Source organism: Protomyctophum bolini (assembly GCF_963924005.1).
Source record: "Protomyctophum bolini genome assembly, chromosome: 10".
NCBI lineage: Eukaryota > Metazoa > Chordata > Actinopteri > Myctophiformes > Myctophidae > Protomyctophum > Protomyctophum bolini.
In genome coordinates, this window is record NC_137871.1 from 7,937,961 (window position 1) to 7,956,971 (window position 19,011).

The 19,011-nt window shown below is 43.2% G+C and overlaps 1 protein-coding gene across 1 annotated transcript in view; it reads left to right on the forward strand.

Moving 5' to 3' along the window:
* LOC308323109 (teneurin-3) overlaps positions 1-19,011 on the forward strand; it is a 223,061-nt gene that overhangs the window by 103,554 nt on the left and 100,496 nt on the right. Inside the window, 5 exon segments of the mRNA XM_080774726.1 lie at positions 4,244-4,372; positions 7,266-7,480; positions 13,464-13,674; positions 17,262-17,363; positions 18,094-18,288. Of these exon segments, the coding sequence (XP_080630852.1) occupies positions 4,244-4,372; positions 7,266-7,480; positions 13,464-13,674; positions 17,262-17,363; positions 18,094-18,288 (852 nt within the window).

Consider the following 19,011-nt stretch of genomic DNA (forward strand, 5'->3'; position numbering starts at 1 on the left):
GCTAGCTGTTAGCATACACCCCAGTTCCCAGTGCCAGCATACGCCTTCACTTTAAAAGACGGTGTTTGCCTGCCCCCCCCGCCCCCCACACACACTCTAGTGTCATTGGAACACGCACACACACTCTTTACCTTTCGTCAGAAGATTTTACTTGGCGGCAGCGTACGCTGTACAAAGGCACAAATTAAATCCGCAATGTGGATGGCAGAGAATCCACCAAAGGACAGCGATTCTAGAGTAAGACTTATGAGGTTTGAAAATCCCTCCCTTAGGGGCACGGTGGCACAGTTGGTAGTGCTGTCGCCTCACAGCTAGAAGGTCCTGGGTTCGATTCCCGCTCGGGGCAGTGTGGGTGCTGGCGGCGTGTCTCCTCCTCCGCGTCATCAGTGCCCATACCCGAAGGCGGGGTTGGCAAAAGGGCCTTTCTGTGTGGAGTTTGCATGTTCTCCCCGTGTCCCCTATAGGGTAGATACCCTCACAAAAACATGCAGTAATCCTTGTCTCTAAATTGCCTGCCCCTGACCAGCCGGGGCGCCTGATGGAGGGGAAAGGAATTGGTTGGAATAACGTGTTCCTTCCACGCGCTACGTCCAACCAGGGAAACTCCCCCCTGTCAGGTGTAAAAGGAGCAACTTGGACACTCAGGCATGAAGGGAGCATGAGTTAAGTCCGTTGCTCTCCCCAGGTTGGCGGAGGGTGTGTAGAGCCCAGGATCACAGTAGATGATTGGCACAGGGGTGAAAAATGGGTTACAAAATCATGGGATAAAAAATATATTAAAAAAAAAGAAAATCCCTCCCTTCCACTGGTTTGCACTGTGAATATATTTGCAATCCAAAGTTAAAAGCTTCCCTATAGGCACCAACCATTATATAGACGGAGTACACGTTGGGGTCAGGGGGGCAGTCAGACGGATATTTTGTGAAGCCACTAAGGAAATGAAAGTTCATACGTATAATGGCCTGTTGTGGCGCTATCATTGGGCTCAAAAAAACCCATAGCCCCATAGAAGTCCATGTATTTGGGCCCAACTTCACCTAGACTGTATTACCTTAATAAACATGGTCATGAATACTTTTTGCTTTCAGTCACTAGTTTAAAGTCTCATTTCTAATGTCATAATATTCTTTTTGGAAAAATATGGTCCCATTTATTAAAAAAATGACCATAAAGTCGCGCATGTTCTGAGGGGCGTGGCTACCGTTACAGTCTATGAACGGGATCCCCCTCCCACTCGAGTCAAAATAAAAACCAACGAAGAAGAAGGGGGGAAGTCCCGCCTCGTTGTCTGGGCCAGCCAATGGGCCAGCTGGCCTGAACTGGGCCAAAACGGATCTTGAAAGATGGCGACTTCCATTGCAAGGACTGACAGGCTTCATTTTAAGTTCATGTTAGACCCGCGGAACGCTTTGTCCATATTTTTTACAGTCTATGGTTGGGGTACGTATATATACGGTACCTATGACGCCACCTAGCGTAGACATACGTACATACTGTATACAGACTTGGGGAAAAAAATAGTTAAGACATGACTCCTGGTGGAGATTTGCACTCTGCTGAGGGCACCTTTCTTGGTCACTAACTTTATCATCGTCCACAGCTGAGAGAGACAGACGCTGCTGGCGTGCGATTTCCTAATCTCCAGTGGCCCAGCGGCAAGAAAAGCATGGGAGCTTTTCTTGAAGCAAAGCAGTAGAGAGAGTGCACAGTGGAACTTGCCGGGAACAAGTACAGTATGAGGGAACAGGTGTCAGGATCTAAACCGCCCAAAAGCCTCACAGGCTTCAAATTGAAAATGGCTGGACTACAAGCATACGTTATTGCTTGTGCAGGGCTTGTAGATCAGATTTTTGAGGGGCGCTATAGCCGAGAGAAAGCAAGTTGGTCGGTGATTCCGGTCGGTTGTAATCAGCGACGGACAGACGGATGACGGCGACCGATGTATGAATCAATCAATGACGGTCACCGTTTTGACCTCGCTCCACCTGCGCTAGCCGCTCCTATGCCCAGCTTTGTGTGTATGTGTGTGTGCCCCGTAGTGATGTTCTGATTGACTGAGCATGGAATGTGACGTATGACGACGAGAAAATGGCTCTCGTGCAGATCGAATGGTCCGAAATCAAGATGCTTCACCAGCGGGTTCCCAGCCTGGTGACTTTGAGGGAGATTGGACCTCTCGCTGAGCCACAGTCTGATTGCATTCAATACACAGCAACCATACAGGCCGGTTTGGCCAGCTGAGTGAAAGACAGGGAGTTTACTTATGTTCAATTCACAGTGTATAGGCATTTAGCAGATGCTGTTACACAGGACGACTAAGTTACAAAGTGCAACATCCTATCAGTCTTATTAGGGGTGCACAGTTATATCCGATACCGATTCAGACCGATATTATACGGATTATGCTGCCTTCAAACATTAGAAATACACAAAACAAAAGCGACGGTCACACTATTATTGCGTCATCAATATCTGTGGAAATATTGTATTATTTTTTTAGACCGATCCGATACCGATATGGCATGGCATATGATATGGATGATTTTGATATGCTACCGATTATATAATGCACCACTACTTATTATACAATATTATCTACTGGCTTATAGGGATATAAATGTCACAGTGGCTAAGATGATTTCAAATGAAAATGCTAATCTTTATTTTATAATCATTGCATTGAGTGGTGTTTTGATAGCAATGAAAAAAAGGGAATTTGGAGCCCTGTAGAGTCTGAAGAGGCGAGTTTTCAGACTGCAGCAGAAAATGTGGAATGAGTCAGCAGTCCTGACTGTGTCAGGGGAGGTCATTTTGTTTGGGAACCAGGAGGGAGAAAAATCTAGGATGCTAAGAGTTTTGCCTGCAGGGTGTCATATAGGGATGGGAGGAGCAGACAGACGTCCTGTGTTAGCTGATGTGTAAAGTGTAATGAAGACACTGAAGGTATGGGGTTGTCGTGACCTTGATTGCCTTGTAGTTCATCGCAAGTTAATTGGATCCAGGTAGCTATACCACAAGCCAGTGAAGAGAACATGCTGACTGTCCTGGACCACTCCCAGATTCAGAAGTTGGAACAGTATAGCCTTACTATCACTGATGGAAATGGAAAGGTTTTCCAGGGAAGAAGATGAGCTCAGTTTTGCCCACGTTGAGCTGGAGGTGGTGGTGGTGGTGGTAAGACATCCACTGTGAGATGTCAGCCAGCCATGCAGCGACGTGCTATTATGTAAGAAGACGAACCAGAAGCACTGAGACGCCCTGCAGGTTCGTCACCCTCGCCCGTCCCACTCCCACTGAGAGAGTCGACTGTCTTGCTCTTTTTGTAACAGTCCTTTTTCATTTCGGCGTACACACACAAAAAAACATCCACCGTGTGTTCTTCTTCTGTCAGACCCGTGGAGCTTTGAGAATTACGTTTTCCCCCCGCTTTTTTTCTTTCTCTGTAGAGGAAAGATTTGTGTCAAAATAGAAATGGCACCTGCTGCTGCCCGTCTTTGATACAGATGCTGTTTTTGTGTGCCGACTCTAAGACTTTAATGCAAAGCCTCCATCTGCCTAAGAATACTCACGGGGACCAACGGGGTTCCTGGGGAACGTTATCCACAGGACGTCTCTCGGGTTGTGCATCACTTTACACTCTAATTAGCCTAGTAGCCAAAAAGTGAACCCAGACATGTTGAGTACACCAAGGTTTTGTGTTAGAAATGTTTAGTATGGGTCCCCAGCATGTAGAAACTGCCGGATGCTAACTTGCATATGTTGAGCAATTTTCATAATTGGCATAATATGTGACCATACCATTAACAACCTACTGTATAGAAGGCAAAATATTCAAATGGAATGGATTCAGCATCATGAAAACCCCCTAGTTTGACATGTCACATGCTACATAAAGCATGATAAAATCTTTAATATTTTGCCTTCTATAGGTTGTAATTGGTATGGTCACGTCAATTATGGAAATTGCTCAACATATGCAAGTTAGCATCCGGCAGTTTCTACATGCTGGGTGGGGACCCATACTAAACATTTCTAACCTAAAACCTTGGTGTACTCAACATGTCCGGGTTGTCTATGGGCTGGCTACTGGACAAAATGTTGGTAAGAGAAAAGTTCCAAGAGATGTCGAAGTTTGAGGACATTCTTCCCTTTTTTCTTTCTTCACCGTTCACCCACACCTGTTTTAGTTTTCTTTATTTCATTAAGCAAACTTGTTGCTAATTCTCGTCTTTGTTCTTCACAGCGATGCACCTTTTTGGCCTAAACTGGCAGCTCCAGGATCTAGAACACCAGCCGGCGTTTGAAAATGGAGCCGGGGTGAAGCCTGGTCCCACTCAGCCCAGCATAGTGACAGCCCTCTCAGCCGACAATGGTAAGGAGGGAGGAACACCGCAGCAATGTTCAAATCAAGCTTCATAGTTCTCTGTTTACTTAAATAAGCCTTCACATTCATAATTTGAAGTGTTAATATTATTGTCTCAGTATGAATATTCCAATGATTTGTTTGTGTTGTGAAAACTGCTGGGAAAAATATTCTTTTACTTTCTCATTGGAAACATTCATACCAATACTCAAATGTGGTCAAACAGTATTATGTTGTTTGACTTTTGGACCACATTGGGCCTGACATAGCCTTCTACCAGGGTGAGATGGATCGGCTAAGCTCTACTCCATTTTTTGGGACACCTGTGATTCACGAATGTTTGATTCCAGACACCCTTGTACAGATTAATGATAACTGGACCCGTCGGTATTCAGTACAAGACTCGAGACAGACTACCTCATCTCACCTTTACAAACAAAAAAAGCTATCAAATTCATCTTTGATGAGTAGAGTAGACACACATTTTTTTATTTTTTTTTATTACATTTTTATCCCACGATTTTGTAACCCAGTTCTCTTTTCACCCAGTGCCAATTGTCTAATGTAATCCTGGGCGCTACACTTCCTCTGCCAACCTGGGGGGGCAGCGGACTGACCTCATGCCTCCTTCTATGCATGAGGAGTCCAAGCTGCTTCTTTTCACCTGACAGAGGGGAATTTCCCCGGCCGGACGTAACGTGTGGAAGGGACATGTTATTTCCGACAAGTTCCTTTCCCCTCCATCAGGCACCCCGGCTGGCCAGGGGGAGGTAGTTTTAGAGACCAGGATTACGGCATGTTTTTGTGAGGGTATCTACCCTAGGGGACACGGGGAGAACATGCAAACTCCACACAGAAAGGCCCTATCGCCAACTGGGGGTATGGGTATGGGCACTGATGACGCGGATCACACATTTTTAAATGCATGGCCATGAAAACATTAATTGAGTTGAGAATGGCCAACTAAGGCTTCATTATTTTAAACTATATTCAACTTAAGTCCTCATTAGTAGTGCTAATTAAGATGGCATGTGGCAGATTTTGGACTGCTTAAAGGCAATCGATATCCTGCTATTATTCTCCCCAGAGGTAAATTTGGCTGCCTGGCTTCACTTTGACTGAAACTAAGTGACAGGCTTTGGCCTCATTACACACACTCAATCTCTCTCACATCTCTCTCTCTCTCACGCACACACGCACGCACACTCGCTTGATTGGCGTTAATGATGTAAGTTGGTGGCAGGACGTCTTTGTTTATCAGCCACATCATTTAGAAGTAATCACTTCACAAAATGGCAAAAGTCTCATCTAAGATAGATCTACACCGTAAATGACCAATAACACATGATGTTCCTCACTCACTCATTTATGAACTAGATAATCAGAAAAGACCAGCCTACAGCGAATAGTGCGTTCAACAAGCGGTAGCGTAGCCTGTTCACCCCTTCACAATGCCCGCGGTATGGTCAAAGGGGCCTACAGCAGTATCAAGGGCAGCACCACCAGGCTAATGAGCAGTTTCCACACGACAGTCGTCAGATTGCTGAAGCATGGCATGAGTCTGCCATCAGGTCGCTGAGCAAGGCGTGAGTCTTGCTTAGCGGCCTGATGACGGGCGATGCCTTGCTCGGCAGCCTGGTGGTAAATGGTGCATTTATATAGCGCCTTTATCCAAGGCGCTTTACATAGATTGTGCATTATACATTCACCCATTCACACACACACACATTCATACACCGATTGCGGCGGAAGCCATGCAAGGCACCAACCAGCACATCGGGAGCAATTTGGGGTTCAGTGTCTTGCCCAGGGACACTTCGACATGTAGACAGGAGGAGCCGGGATTCGAACCGCCGAGCCATGGATCATTGGACGACCTGCTCTACCTCTTGAGCCACAGTCACACCCACATGGTGACATGCAATACCGATAGGCTGGCCTTATACACCTTCTTTTTGCCCTTCCTGAATCTACTGTGGATTATCCTGGGGTCTCGTTTGACTTGGAGTTTAGCTCATCTTTTGAACCATCCTTGGACTATATGCACTATGAACAACGTTGCACCTTGAATAACGTCCTGAACCTGAGAAATGCCCTGCACCATATATATATATATATATATATATATATATATATATATATATATATATATATATATATATATATATATATATATATATAATCTGTAAATAAGATGAGAGAGACCCTATGGTTGTGCCGTTTATGAAACAAGCTTGTATATATCTGGAAAGCTTATTTGTATTGTATCTGTATTGTAAATAAGATAAGAGAGACCCTCCGGCTGTGTGTGTGTGTGTGTGTGTGTGTGTGTGTGTGTGCTTCATTTCTTCTTATTTATCTATTACCTTGATCTCCTACCATCCCCCACCCTCCTCTCTTCTTCCACTTCCAAATAAATCACACGATGGGAACTATCTATTTTTACTTCTGTGTTGTGGATTCTGATTCTGATTCAGTTACCGAAATATGCCGCTTTTAATCATTTAATCATTGTTGCTTTAGCCCAGGTAACACTCCATGAGTCCATGAATTCGGGCAGAAATGTTCTTTCATGACTCAACAGAAACACTCAGACGATGGGGCAGGCAGCCTGTTAGCGATTTATATAAAGCCTTATAAAAGGCCCATTTATCTCTGGTCATTTTTCCTTTTTTGTGCTGCATCACTGACTGTAGGGAACCATTATTTTTAATACTGCCTCGCTTGGCCAGTACAGTGCTCATTTGAAAAAGAGATGGCTCCCTGCTTGAATAAAGGTGTGAGATTATACAGCAGAGGGCCAAAGGTTCTTCAAATCAGCATTCAATGATACACATACTGCATCTCATGCTCGTGTGTGTGTGTGTGTGTGTGTGTGTGTGTGTCTGGTGTGTGTGTGTAGGAAGACCTGGTCTGCTTCATCAGGAGAACAACTCGGTGGACACGGGGCAGGTGGAGATAGGACGTCTAGTAGGACAGAGTGTGCTGCCAGGGTCGTTCTGGCGCTCCAGGCTGACCATGGAGGAAGCTCACTTCCTCAAGTTCAACATCTCCGTCCAGAAGAACGCCCTTATAGGAGTGTATGGCAGGAAGGGCCTCCCACCCTCACACACACAGGTAGGACACACGACACGCAGATCACAGCTGTGAATGATCAAATTATGACGATAACAAGATTATAAACTTTCTATAGCAGGAAGGTGAAGGTGGGGGTTTGCGCAAGTGGGGTTTGCGACCGACGCTCAGATTGAATTTTCCGCCTGGCAGCTGTGTGTGTATGTTATGCACATCTAGCTCTCTCTATTCACATCATGCATCTATAATTATTGATGCCAGACTGTCACCCAGAGGCGACTGGTGGCTCTTTTGATTATTTTGTGAGTGCTCAGATTTGTGTGATTATAGGTGCACGTATTTTCTGCAATGTGGAAAAGCCCAGTAATGCCAGGTTAGTCTGCACTCCGTAGTCTTTACGGGTCTGTAACGCTGAGAGTTAAACTCAGAACTTTACATTGTGTGACGTCCTTGCTAACAAGAGCTTTAAATCAAGTACAGCGGCACTTGCAAACTAAACATGTACAAGCGAACAACAGTTTGATTTCTTTCCGAGAAAACAAAACGCTTTGCACAGTGTTTAACTGCAACAACAGCAAACAAAAGAGGACACATTCTTCATTTAGTTCTTTCCATTCACTGGACCGTGTTCCTGTTCAAGACTAGTCGGTGAGTTCTTCCACCATGCTAAGGGTATTATTCATTCATTGCATTGCTAAGATGTGCCTACAACTAAAATCTGCAGAATCCCTGCTGCAATTCCATTTTCTAATAAACGTTGATATTCAAGGCCAACAATGTATGCTTTTATTTTCAGATATCCTTTATATGCACTTTGAAATTGTGCTATAAATAAAGTGTGGAGTAGCCATTAGAAAGAAATCCCAAGGCACACATAGACTTGTCTCACGACACATCAGTGTGCCTGGGCACACTGTTTGAGTACCTCTACGTAACTAAGGGTAACACAGTCTGCTGTTTGAGTCACATAGTATGAATTAATTTGTTTTCAGATGCACTCTTTCACATTCTGTAATTAAATCCAGATGTAGGTACACACAATCTCAAGGAAGGTGACCTTACTAGATAACGTAGATATCACTCACTTTAGTGTAGAACTCTGAGTAGAGTCGCTACTTCTTCGCTTGGAAAGGAGCCAGCTTAGGTCGTTCGGGCGTCTGGTTAGGACGCCTCCTGGGCGTCTCCCTAGGGAGGTACACCCGGGGGCCGACCAAGGCGCAGTTGGAGGAATCACATCGACTCACTGGCCTTGGAACGCCTCGGGATCCCCCCAGGAGGAAGTTACTGATGTTGCTCTGGAGAGGGAAGTCTGGAGCTCTCTGGTGGTCAGTGGTAACCTGACACTATTGAGTTCACAAGTTCCCTCCTCCTGCCTGCAGCTGGTCTCTCTCTCAAGCAGAAATGATGAACCCAAAGCAGCGGTACAAAAATCTGATATCTAATTTCGAGTTGTAGTCCTGTTGCGCTGCACAGCTACAATACATCACCATTTTTTCATTGATCCCGCCTCTAGCGGCCGCTTACGGCCGCATATCGCTCCGATCAGCATTTGATCGGAGTGGCATCGTCTCTGCCCGAGAGAGACCAGATGCTGCCGCCATCTGGTGGAGTCAGGTTAGGTCAGTGGTGGTTCATGATAAAATTGCACAATTTTTTGGCGGCAGTGTTCCCAGTTCGAACCTGGGTTCCCCCAGAGTTACTGTCGAAGTGTGGAGCTGTTGCCCCCACGACCCGACTACAGATAAGCGGTTGAAGATGGATGGACTCACTTTAGTGCCAAACTGCCCTCCTTTATTTCCCTTCAAGTTCGTGTGTGTGTGTGTGTGTGTGTGTGTGTGTGTGTGTGTGTGTGTGTGTGTGTGTGTGTGTGTGTGTGTGTGTGTGTGTGTGTGTGTGTGTGTGTGTGTGTGTGTGTGCGCGTGTGTGTCTGTGCGCGTGTGTGTGTGTGTGTGTGTGTGTGTGTGTGTGTGTGCGTGCGTGTGCGTGCGTGCGTGTGCGTGCGTGCGTGCGAACTTTCTTTGTACCTTTGTTCTACTTTTATGTGCACCAAAAGTCCTCAAGAGGATAATGTGTGTAAAAGAGGTGTAATAGCCTTAGAGTCGGGGTTAAGGTTAGAGCTGCACAGTATGGAACATATTATGCAATGTGTGATTTTTCATTTGCTGGACATTGTGAAGTCGATGACATGATATAAAAGTTATATTAATGTGCACTACTCGAATGTCCCCATTTGACCTGAAAATGAATAATAATTATCTAGTAATAATAATAGTAATGATCTAGTATGCTGCAATGTAATAACTACAGTATTTCCCTTTTCATCAGTCACTAATATTTGATGCCCTTTTTGGTACCAAACCAGGTGTTCTGTTTCATCATTTTCATTCTCATTATCTTGTGTGTTGGATTTTCTGTTCATCTTTGATCGTCCTGTTGTTCTGTGAAAAAGTCTGATTCCAAATGCCAAAGGGAGTGAGGGAGTGCATAACAGAAATAAAGAACATGGTGTTTCTAATGAACAACATTGGTTCAATCCTCAGCTCGGCCCAGTCTATTATGTGTCCCTGAGCTGGGCACTAAACCCATAACGTCTTCCCGGGATTTCTTTCAAAATAGAAGCTTGGGGTGCCGGGAAGATATGGCCGCTTTTACTCTGTAAGCCCCCCCCCCCCCACTTCCGTTCCGAAAAAAAACCCCAAAAAACGGGAGACATATTTTTGCTTGCTTACGATACGATAAAAGTCGCTGATGATCGCTCGCTTCATATTTTGGATGGGATTTATTTAAATTGTTGGAACTTGAAATGTGAAATTATGCGACAGAAAGATGATCTGAACTTTGCTGGAATGTTGAATCGAGTCAGAGAAGGACAAATAACAGATGAGGATATCCAACAGTTAGAATCAAGAGAAATAAATCCTAATGATGATAATTGCCCAGAAGATGCAATTCATGTCTTTGCAGAGAACACATCTGTCGATGAACACAATAACTACAAACATGATTAATTTTAATATGAATATTTATCGTATAAAGGCATTAGATACTAATAAAGATAAAGACACGCGACTATTCAATCTGGATTGCACAAAAAGGAAAGTATCACAAACAGGAGCTTTACGAACTATACTTAATATAGCAATTGTTGATGTTGACTGCTAATGTGATGGCATCTGATGGATTAGTCAACGGCTTCGTTGAATATATTGACTTCCAGAACAACAGTGACTATGTTACAGTAATACTCGTTAAGTTCGAAGACAAAGATGTAGGACTTAATGCAAAGTCTAATAGTAACTACAAAACAAATTACCCAGAAGCAGTTCCAATATATAGACACGAAACCATCATTTACCATGGAGGCAGAGGAACAGGATCAACAAACAGGTTTCGTTTCAATTCCCATTGACATTAGCTTGGGAATTAACTATTCATAAAGTTCAAGGTTTAACTATAAAACATAATCGTAGTATCTATGAAAGGATCACATTTTAACCCTGGACAAGCCTATGTAGCATTCAGTAGAGTAAAAAGGATAACCTTCATGTCCGGATTAGGCTTTAAACAATTAATCAATATCAGTATTTTAGATCATGTATATTTTAACAAATATTTAAATACCATTACAAACATTGAAGTTAGAGACACCTATTACTCGGACCATGATTTAGTATTGATCACTATAATCCAAAATTAAGTAAAATTAAAGCAATGTTATTGAAAGTTTAAATAAATAATATTATACTGTATACAACTATACATGATAACATATTTATTTTCAATTAATATACTTTTTTTGATATCCATGTGTTATTTTTCTTTGAGAGTGGACCCTGGACACATCTAAATCGATGGGACTGTATTTCTTTTATAGATAGAAGCTTTTACCATACTTCAAAAAAAAAAGAAAAATTACCTCCAAAAACTAGGTGCGTAGCAAATAGCTAAGCCTAATAATTCAATATTGAAACCGTTATTTCACAGAGGCTGAGATTTGAAAGTTCGTAGCGGTCGACAGTACTTGCACGCTCTGCATGCGCACTAGTAGGCCATTTATGGCCTACTTGTGTGCAACACGCAAGTAGGCTCTCGACAGAGTGCAGTTCTAGTTATTACTATTATTATTATTATTATTATTATTATTAAGCAACTCACAGTGGACACTGCACCAACTGTAAATGTCATTCTGGTACAACTACTGTGCTGGGTAGGGTGGTAGGCGGACAGATCGATGTGTTCACTTAACTGAGCATGAAAGTCCCTGATGAGAGATATTGACTGTCAGTTACTTTCGTAGCTCAGAAGGGGAAAAAAAAGCTACTTTTAAGAGCGTCTGCTGCTGTGCCTCTCAAAAAGGCCGACATGTCTATTGATCTGAATCCAAACTTCACTCCTAACAGATTCTGATTAGCAAGAAATATAAAAATGATTCTCTCTTCGAGCACTGCGCCTCCCAGACAAGCGCACACACACGTATACGCATGAACACACACTCGCGAGTACACACACACACGCGCGCATGCATACTCTGTCTCTCTCTCTCTCTCTCTCTCTCTCTCTCTCTCTTTCTCTTTAACACACATATTCATCCACTTGCACATGCCCTCTCACAGTCTCACACACTGCCTTACGCACACATACCCTCTCTCTCCCATCAGTTGGGCGGTCCGCAGTCTCTACACGCTTGACCTCTTGGCTGTTATTAACTGGTATTGTTGTGTTGAGATGAGTCAGGGGGCTTTCTCACCAGCTAATCGAGATGTATGCACTCCGCCCGCGATCTCTGTGCTGTGGCGATGAACTGTTTTATTACTTAGCCCTCCAGCCAGCTACACAAAGGAGTGGACTTCCACCGGGTTAATATCCCTTTCTTTTTGGCCCTCGGGTGCACTCCATAGAGTGGCTTAAATCACAGTGTTGACTTCTCCTGCCCCTGTCTTAATGCTTTATTTCCTGTCCGCCTGCGAGTCAATTGCAAGGTTGCATGTGTCTGTGTGTCACGTTCCTGTGAGCAGTGTGAGGGCTAAATCCTCGCTCATTGTATTACTGCTCTTATGTTCTGTTTTGTCCCTTTTTCTGTCGGCCTCACTTTTGTTTAGAGGTGGATTGTGGACAGACCTTAAGCTGCGGTAGATTCAAGAATTGGCACGACGGTTTATTGCCATCGTGCCATTTCTGGATTTATCAAAATTGACACTTCAAATAATTAATTGACGTCCAATTCAAATGGAATACTCAAAACTATGGTCAAATGCCACCCTTCCTTAATGTCCCATACTGCACTGTATCCTATATAAACTCTCTTTTATTCAGTATTCAGTTCACACGCTTTAAGCCTGAGTTCTGCCAGTATCTGGTCCGATTTCATCTAGGTTGCATGTCTGCGTGTGTCTGTCTGCGTTTGGCTGGCAGAAAGTGCTTTAAGCAGCTTGTCTGTGTTAATGTAGTGCATTCCTCTGGAGTCAGAGTGAGGTTCAGGTGTTGAACAGGTGCAGCTCTCTGTGGCCGAGTGGAGGCACAGCTGTGCCACTTTCATTTGGCAGGCTTCACGTATATAGCCCCGATTGGTAAATCAGTGACTTCAGGATTCATTTTTTATTAGATTTTTGTTTTAGTCTGGAATAAAGACTGTAATTTCAAAAATTGGTGTGATGGCTGAAAGGGAGGCTTTGAGTGAAACAATAGATAGCAATTTTTTTCTTTTTAAGTATTTTTCCACTCCAATCGTTCTCCCAGCTGGACACCTGAAATGTGTTTTCCAACCTGGGGGCTACTGTTTGGAAGTAGTCCAAAAGTTTGTGAGCTTCTAGATTGGCAATTCTTGCATATAGGGCATTAACTTGACGTGTCTGTGCGTGCGTGCGCGTGCGTGCAGGCATATTTGGTTGCGCTCAGCTTTTGTCTAATGTTAGATTAGATGGTTAACCACAAACAGGCAAACGGAGAACATCTATAGACTTACCTTTTGTAATGTTATTTTGGAAACAACAAATGTCAAAGTATTCTGATTCTGGATCTGTTTCAGTATGACTTTGTGGAGTTGCTGGACGGCAGCCGGCTGATCGCCAAGGAGCGCCGGACTCCCAGCGAGCCGGAGGCCAGGGCTCGACTGGAGCACCCGGTCGCAGTCCACCAGGCCGGGTTCATCCAGTACCTGGAGGCGGGGGTGTGGCACCTGGCCTTCTACAACGATGGGCGGAGCCTGGAGCCGGTGACCTACAACACCATCATACTGGGTAAGAGCTGAGCTTCTGTTCACGTCCTGGTTCTGACCGTTACACTCATTCATTGCTGGCAGCTGTCCAATACAACCACAGTCTTCTGCTGATGGTCACTGAGAACTGCCCAGTACAACCACAGTCTTCTGCTGATGGTCACTGAGAGCTGCCCAGTACAACCACAGTCTTCTACTGATGGTCACTGAGAGCTGCCCAGTACATCACTCTTCCATCTACTGTTGACCACTTGAATCACAAATTCCTGCCATCCCACATTTCTCTGGCTCCTGGATGGGTGTGATTGTGTGATTTTTAATTTAATAAAATTTTAGTTTAACTTAGTTTTTTGTATTTTAGTTTTTTAGTTTCTTTGTTTGTTTTCACAGCCATGCATGTTTGAAGACTCATGGGGCCTTTAGTGAATCTAGCTGCCTCATGAATGAAGACTGGCACAGTTTAATCTGCCCACGAGAGTAAGTTGGCTGTAGGTTAATGGTTTAAAAACACTATAAGCATTGATCTCTCTTGGCAACCTCTTCCACGTTTGGAAGCCCGTGAACATTTCTTGTGGATTTCAGGGAAGGACAGTTATTGAGTTAATTTTCATTTATTTGTTCATTACTTTGGGGAATTCCATCGATCCCTCTCTTCAATGAAGTTATTGACGTTTTGAGGGGTCAAACTTGCTAGGGTCCAAAGGGACAGCACAGTGCATACAATGCACAGCTAGAGCAATAACAAAACAAGTATGTAATCCATGATAAGCTGTGACCAGCTTTCAGTTTGCACATATCACATTTTGGACAGACATACTGACAGACTGACCGACAGAGTGTCTTATACACTATAGCTGTTTGTCTGGCCCTCTTACAAAGAATCAAAATGGGCTTTTCGAGGTGCCCTTTATGAGCACTGGTCTATTGAGTGAACAGCTGATCTGTCCGAGGGATGTGTCAGATTAACTTCAACTCTGAGAGGATTTACAAACTGCACTGTGGCTTTCTGTGGCCATGCTCACTCGGTCAGGCCTGTGGGGTGGGGGTACGAATTATTTGGGGGTAATTTAAACCACCCTGTGCGGGGGAGCTTTTGTTAGATCTTTTTAGACTGGTGCAGTAAACCTGTTCTGGAAGCTTAGACCTTACTCAGATGTGGACAAATAGCTGTAAATGTATGCCGTGCTTCTTAGAGATGAGAGATCGCTTAGAAAGCGGAGTGTATTGCTGCTGTTGCAGAAGAGAAAGCATGAGGAGTATGTTTTTCATTTTGTGTAGTTGAGTTGAAGGTTATTTGTGGTCGTTTTAACCCTAACCCTGGCACCCTGCAGGGGTACTGTTAAGTGAATGTCCCATGTAACCACCAAAGAACACTGCAACAGTATTCTGAAAGGACAAGCTCATAAATTAATTCATATACTTCTTATACTACTTAGAGCTGGGGTTCTCAACATTTTTCGCTGGGGACCCCCGGAAATGCTTTGGCCATGTCTTGCGTATTGTATCATCTTTTCTGTAAAAGTTTGGTATTGTAGTGTATTGTATTTACTTTTTGTCTTGTTTTGTTTCATTTGTTGTCAGACTTATAGCATGTCATGTAGACAGCACAATAATTGCATTGTATATAGTCATAGCACTTCATAGTACATATGTATAGCATAGTATAGTAAATATGTATAGTTTATATGTATAGTGTCATTATGTAGATATGTTCTAGTTACGTTCTTAGCTTACGCATGTTTCATGATAAATGCATTTTATATATGTGATGTATTCCCATGCTTTTTTGTTCTTGCCTAATGTAAGTCCCTCTGGATTAAGAGCGTCTGCTAAATGCCTAAATTGTAATTGTAAATTGTCTTAATTGTTTGTATGATAGTTTAATTTACATTTACAAAAAAGCAATAAACTTTGAATCATAAAAGATAATAATCTGGGGACACCCCACAATATTTTGGCGACCCCCAGGTTGAGAACCCTGTCTTAGAGGATAGTTTCTGTGGGTATGAGTTATAATCAGAGTGGTGCGCCAGTGCGCATGCGTCGTCAAAATAAAAAATGCGCTGTCAATCAAGCGCCGGGAAGCGCTTCTGCGTACCAACAGCTGGGGGCACCCAGAATGATTATTATGGCCAGAATACCCACTAAATTCTGTGGCGAGAGCATTTCCCACCGACTGCCACTCAAAGTGGCTACTGGCCAATCACAGCACGTCTTGCGAGAGTGCACTGGCCATTGTGGCCAATCACAGCGCGTCCTTACTCAAACGAGGGAGGATTCCAAATCCATGCGTGCTGCTTCCTGCTTGCTACTGGGAGGAGGACAGGAGTTTACTATGGACTCTGAGAAAAAGTTATCTGACACATTATTCTTACAGTATTACAGCCAAACTCTCGTCAAAATGTCCAAGAAGCAAGCGCCATTAAGTAACTATTTTGGTGTTCCAGCACCACCACCTCCAAAGAGACACCAAACGGAACACCACCTGAACCGCACAGAAAACGTGTGTTTGCGGAAAAGTGGTTGGATGTCGGCTGGCTCCAAACTAATGCTGAGCGCAGCGAGATGTGGTGCAAAATATGTCGTGAGCATCCCAATCTGGCCGATAAAAACTGCACCTTTTATACAGGGACAAAGAATTTCAGTCACCCAGCTTTTATCGTAAAGTCGGGTATTGTACATTATTTATTTTGCACCGAGGAGCCATGCGTGTCTGACTGTCTTGACTGTGTACTGTACATCGCCTCGGCTAAAAGGGAAGCCTGACGTATGCTTCGCCGTACGACGTGTCGTATGTTAAACAAATAGTTGATCAGCAAGCTCACAACGTGTCGCGGCTCCGCAACACGTTGTGAGCTAGTAGATTTGGCTTTAAATAAAAATAAAAATAAAGTATCTAAATATTGCTTTGATGCTCATATTATCCTTAGGATAATATGAGTTTGTGCTTGAAATGTACTGTAATTCTGCAAACTGTTAATACATATTTCAATCAATCAAAGGAAGTATTAAGAAGTTTGTATTAGAATATGCATATAGGGCTGGAATACACATGGACCTATAGCTGCAATTTGCAACTCTGGATTTTTTTAAATAATGGGATGAATCTAGAGTTGCAATACTCGCCATTGACTCCCCAGTACCCACTTATCCAATAAATATCGTTTTGCTATAAGTTATTCATGCATCCCTCTTTTATCCATCCGGCGAGACGGGTCGCCGCATTTTGGGAGCACCAAGTAACTCCTCCAGGTGCTCCTCTGAGTACTAGACCAAAAAAGTTGTGTGCAGCAGCCCTGGTTATAATAGTGGCACGTTATGTTACCAATGTTTGTTATGGTATTAATTGATGGATTCATTTTGGATGAATCCATCCAGCTTGGATTTTCTTTTCTCCATTGAGAATTGCGAGAAATGCTTTCTGGTACAATGAGGTTCAATGAGCAGGATAACTTGATTTTAATATACTGCCGTACACAGTGTAGGTTTAGACGAAAATCATGAAACATGACAATTCCCGAGACATAATGAAAATAATTGAACTTTCGCTTCTTTAACGTCATTTAACTCATACATTATAACGGTGCATCGCTGTAATTGTACCCACAGAGTCGGTCATGGAGTGCACACACAACTGCTACCGGAACGGAGAGTGTGTGGCAGGCTCCTGTCACTGCTTCCCAGGATTCATAGGCCCGTACTGCTCCAGAGGTATTACCATTAACTGTCATCTTTACTGTTCCGCACATTTAATACGAATATTTATATTCCTTCACAAACTGAAAGCACAGATAAAACACTTATCTTTCTTTCAATCTTACTGCATGTGATGCATTTGATTCATTCTGGCTCATTCTGTAACCACTTGGCACCCAGGAGAATAGCACTGCTCTGCACAATGTTCTGTTTTTATGCCCAGTTTTATAATATCGAGATGTGTTAAAGTAACATTTTCAGATCAGTAGCTATTCAGCTAATAATATTAACACATTGATTCCCGGGTATTTATTAATGAATTCTTCCAAAACCGGCAGTGTTTTTCAGTGTTTTCACCTTATTGTGTCGACCGGATGTAAAACAAAAGGCTGTCTGGAGTGGCAGATCTTTTTTTCTTTCACCCGGAAAATACATTTTGTGAACACGATCATTGGTTCTGTAGTTCTTAGCCCGTTGAATATAGCTTGTTTTGACCAAAAACACAATCTGGTAAAAGGATTAGAAAACGTTTAGAGCGGATGGACACTTGGACAGGGAGTCTTCACGTCTCCTAGCAACCTCGTATCATTAATTTGTTTGGCAGAAGAGCCCCGCCACTGAAAAGACGATATGATATGACGTGCTTGGCAGTCAATGTGTTTAATACCAATATTATTTAAAAAAAAAAGTCAAAGCAATTCAACATCAAGTCAAGTTAAACTGTTATTTGCACCACTCTGTTCAGCTGCCTGCCCGGTCCTGTGCAGTGGGAACGGCCAGTACACCCGCGGACGCTGTCAGTGCTACAGCGGCTGGAAGGGAACAGAGTGTGACGTCCCCAGTTCACAGTGCATCGACCCTCAGTGTGGAGGGCATGGGCTCTGTGTGGCCGGAGGCTGTGTGTGTAACACCGGACACAAGGGGAGCAACTGTGAACAAGGTGAACAGCAGACAAATACCAACACATTACATGCACTGTAGTGCGTTGCAACATGCAACTGGCATAATACATTCAAAGATATAGTACATGGACAACATGCAACAGTGGCGCGTTGTACATTCAAAGATAGTATACAGGTATACATGGTCAATGTTGCACCAACATTGTTCTTGTGAAGTAGTTTTGTTATTTTTTGACTATTTATTGAGAAACAAGCTTACTGTAAATCAGCAACTGCCTTGCATTGCCTCGACAAAACATTTGTTAAATACTGTAGTTATCTTTACCTACTGTATAAACTTCATGAGAACAACATTTGTATAAGAAACGAATAATGCCTAAAAGATCAACACATACACTGCACTGGAATGCGTGTACAAAAAAATAACATTGTTCTTATGAAGCCATTTTCTTCAGCATAGAAACCACATTAACCATGACATTCCTGTTTTTGGAATTCAACAATATAACAATGCAAATAAATCTAATTAAAAGTTAAATAAATGTCAATAATCATATTTAAAGGGACACTAGACAAGTCTGTGTGTACAAAGACACTTCCCCCTCCCCTCTCTGACAGGTATCAAACGGGAAGCTGTCTTTGATAGAGGGAAATTAAGGCTAAAATGTGTATATTTAAAATGCTAAATGTTACCTAATTTCCCTTTAACAACAAGGCTTGGTAAGGTACAACACTGACCTGGGAGAGGGTGCACGGGGTGG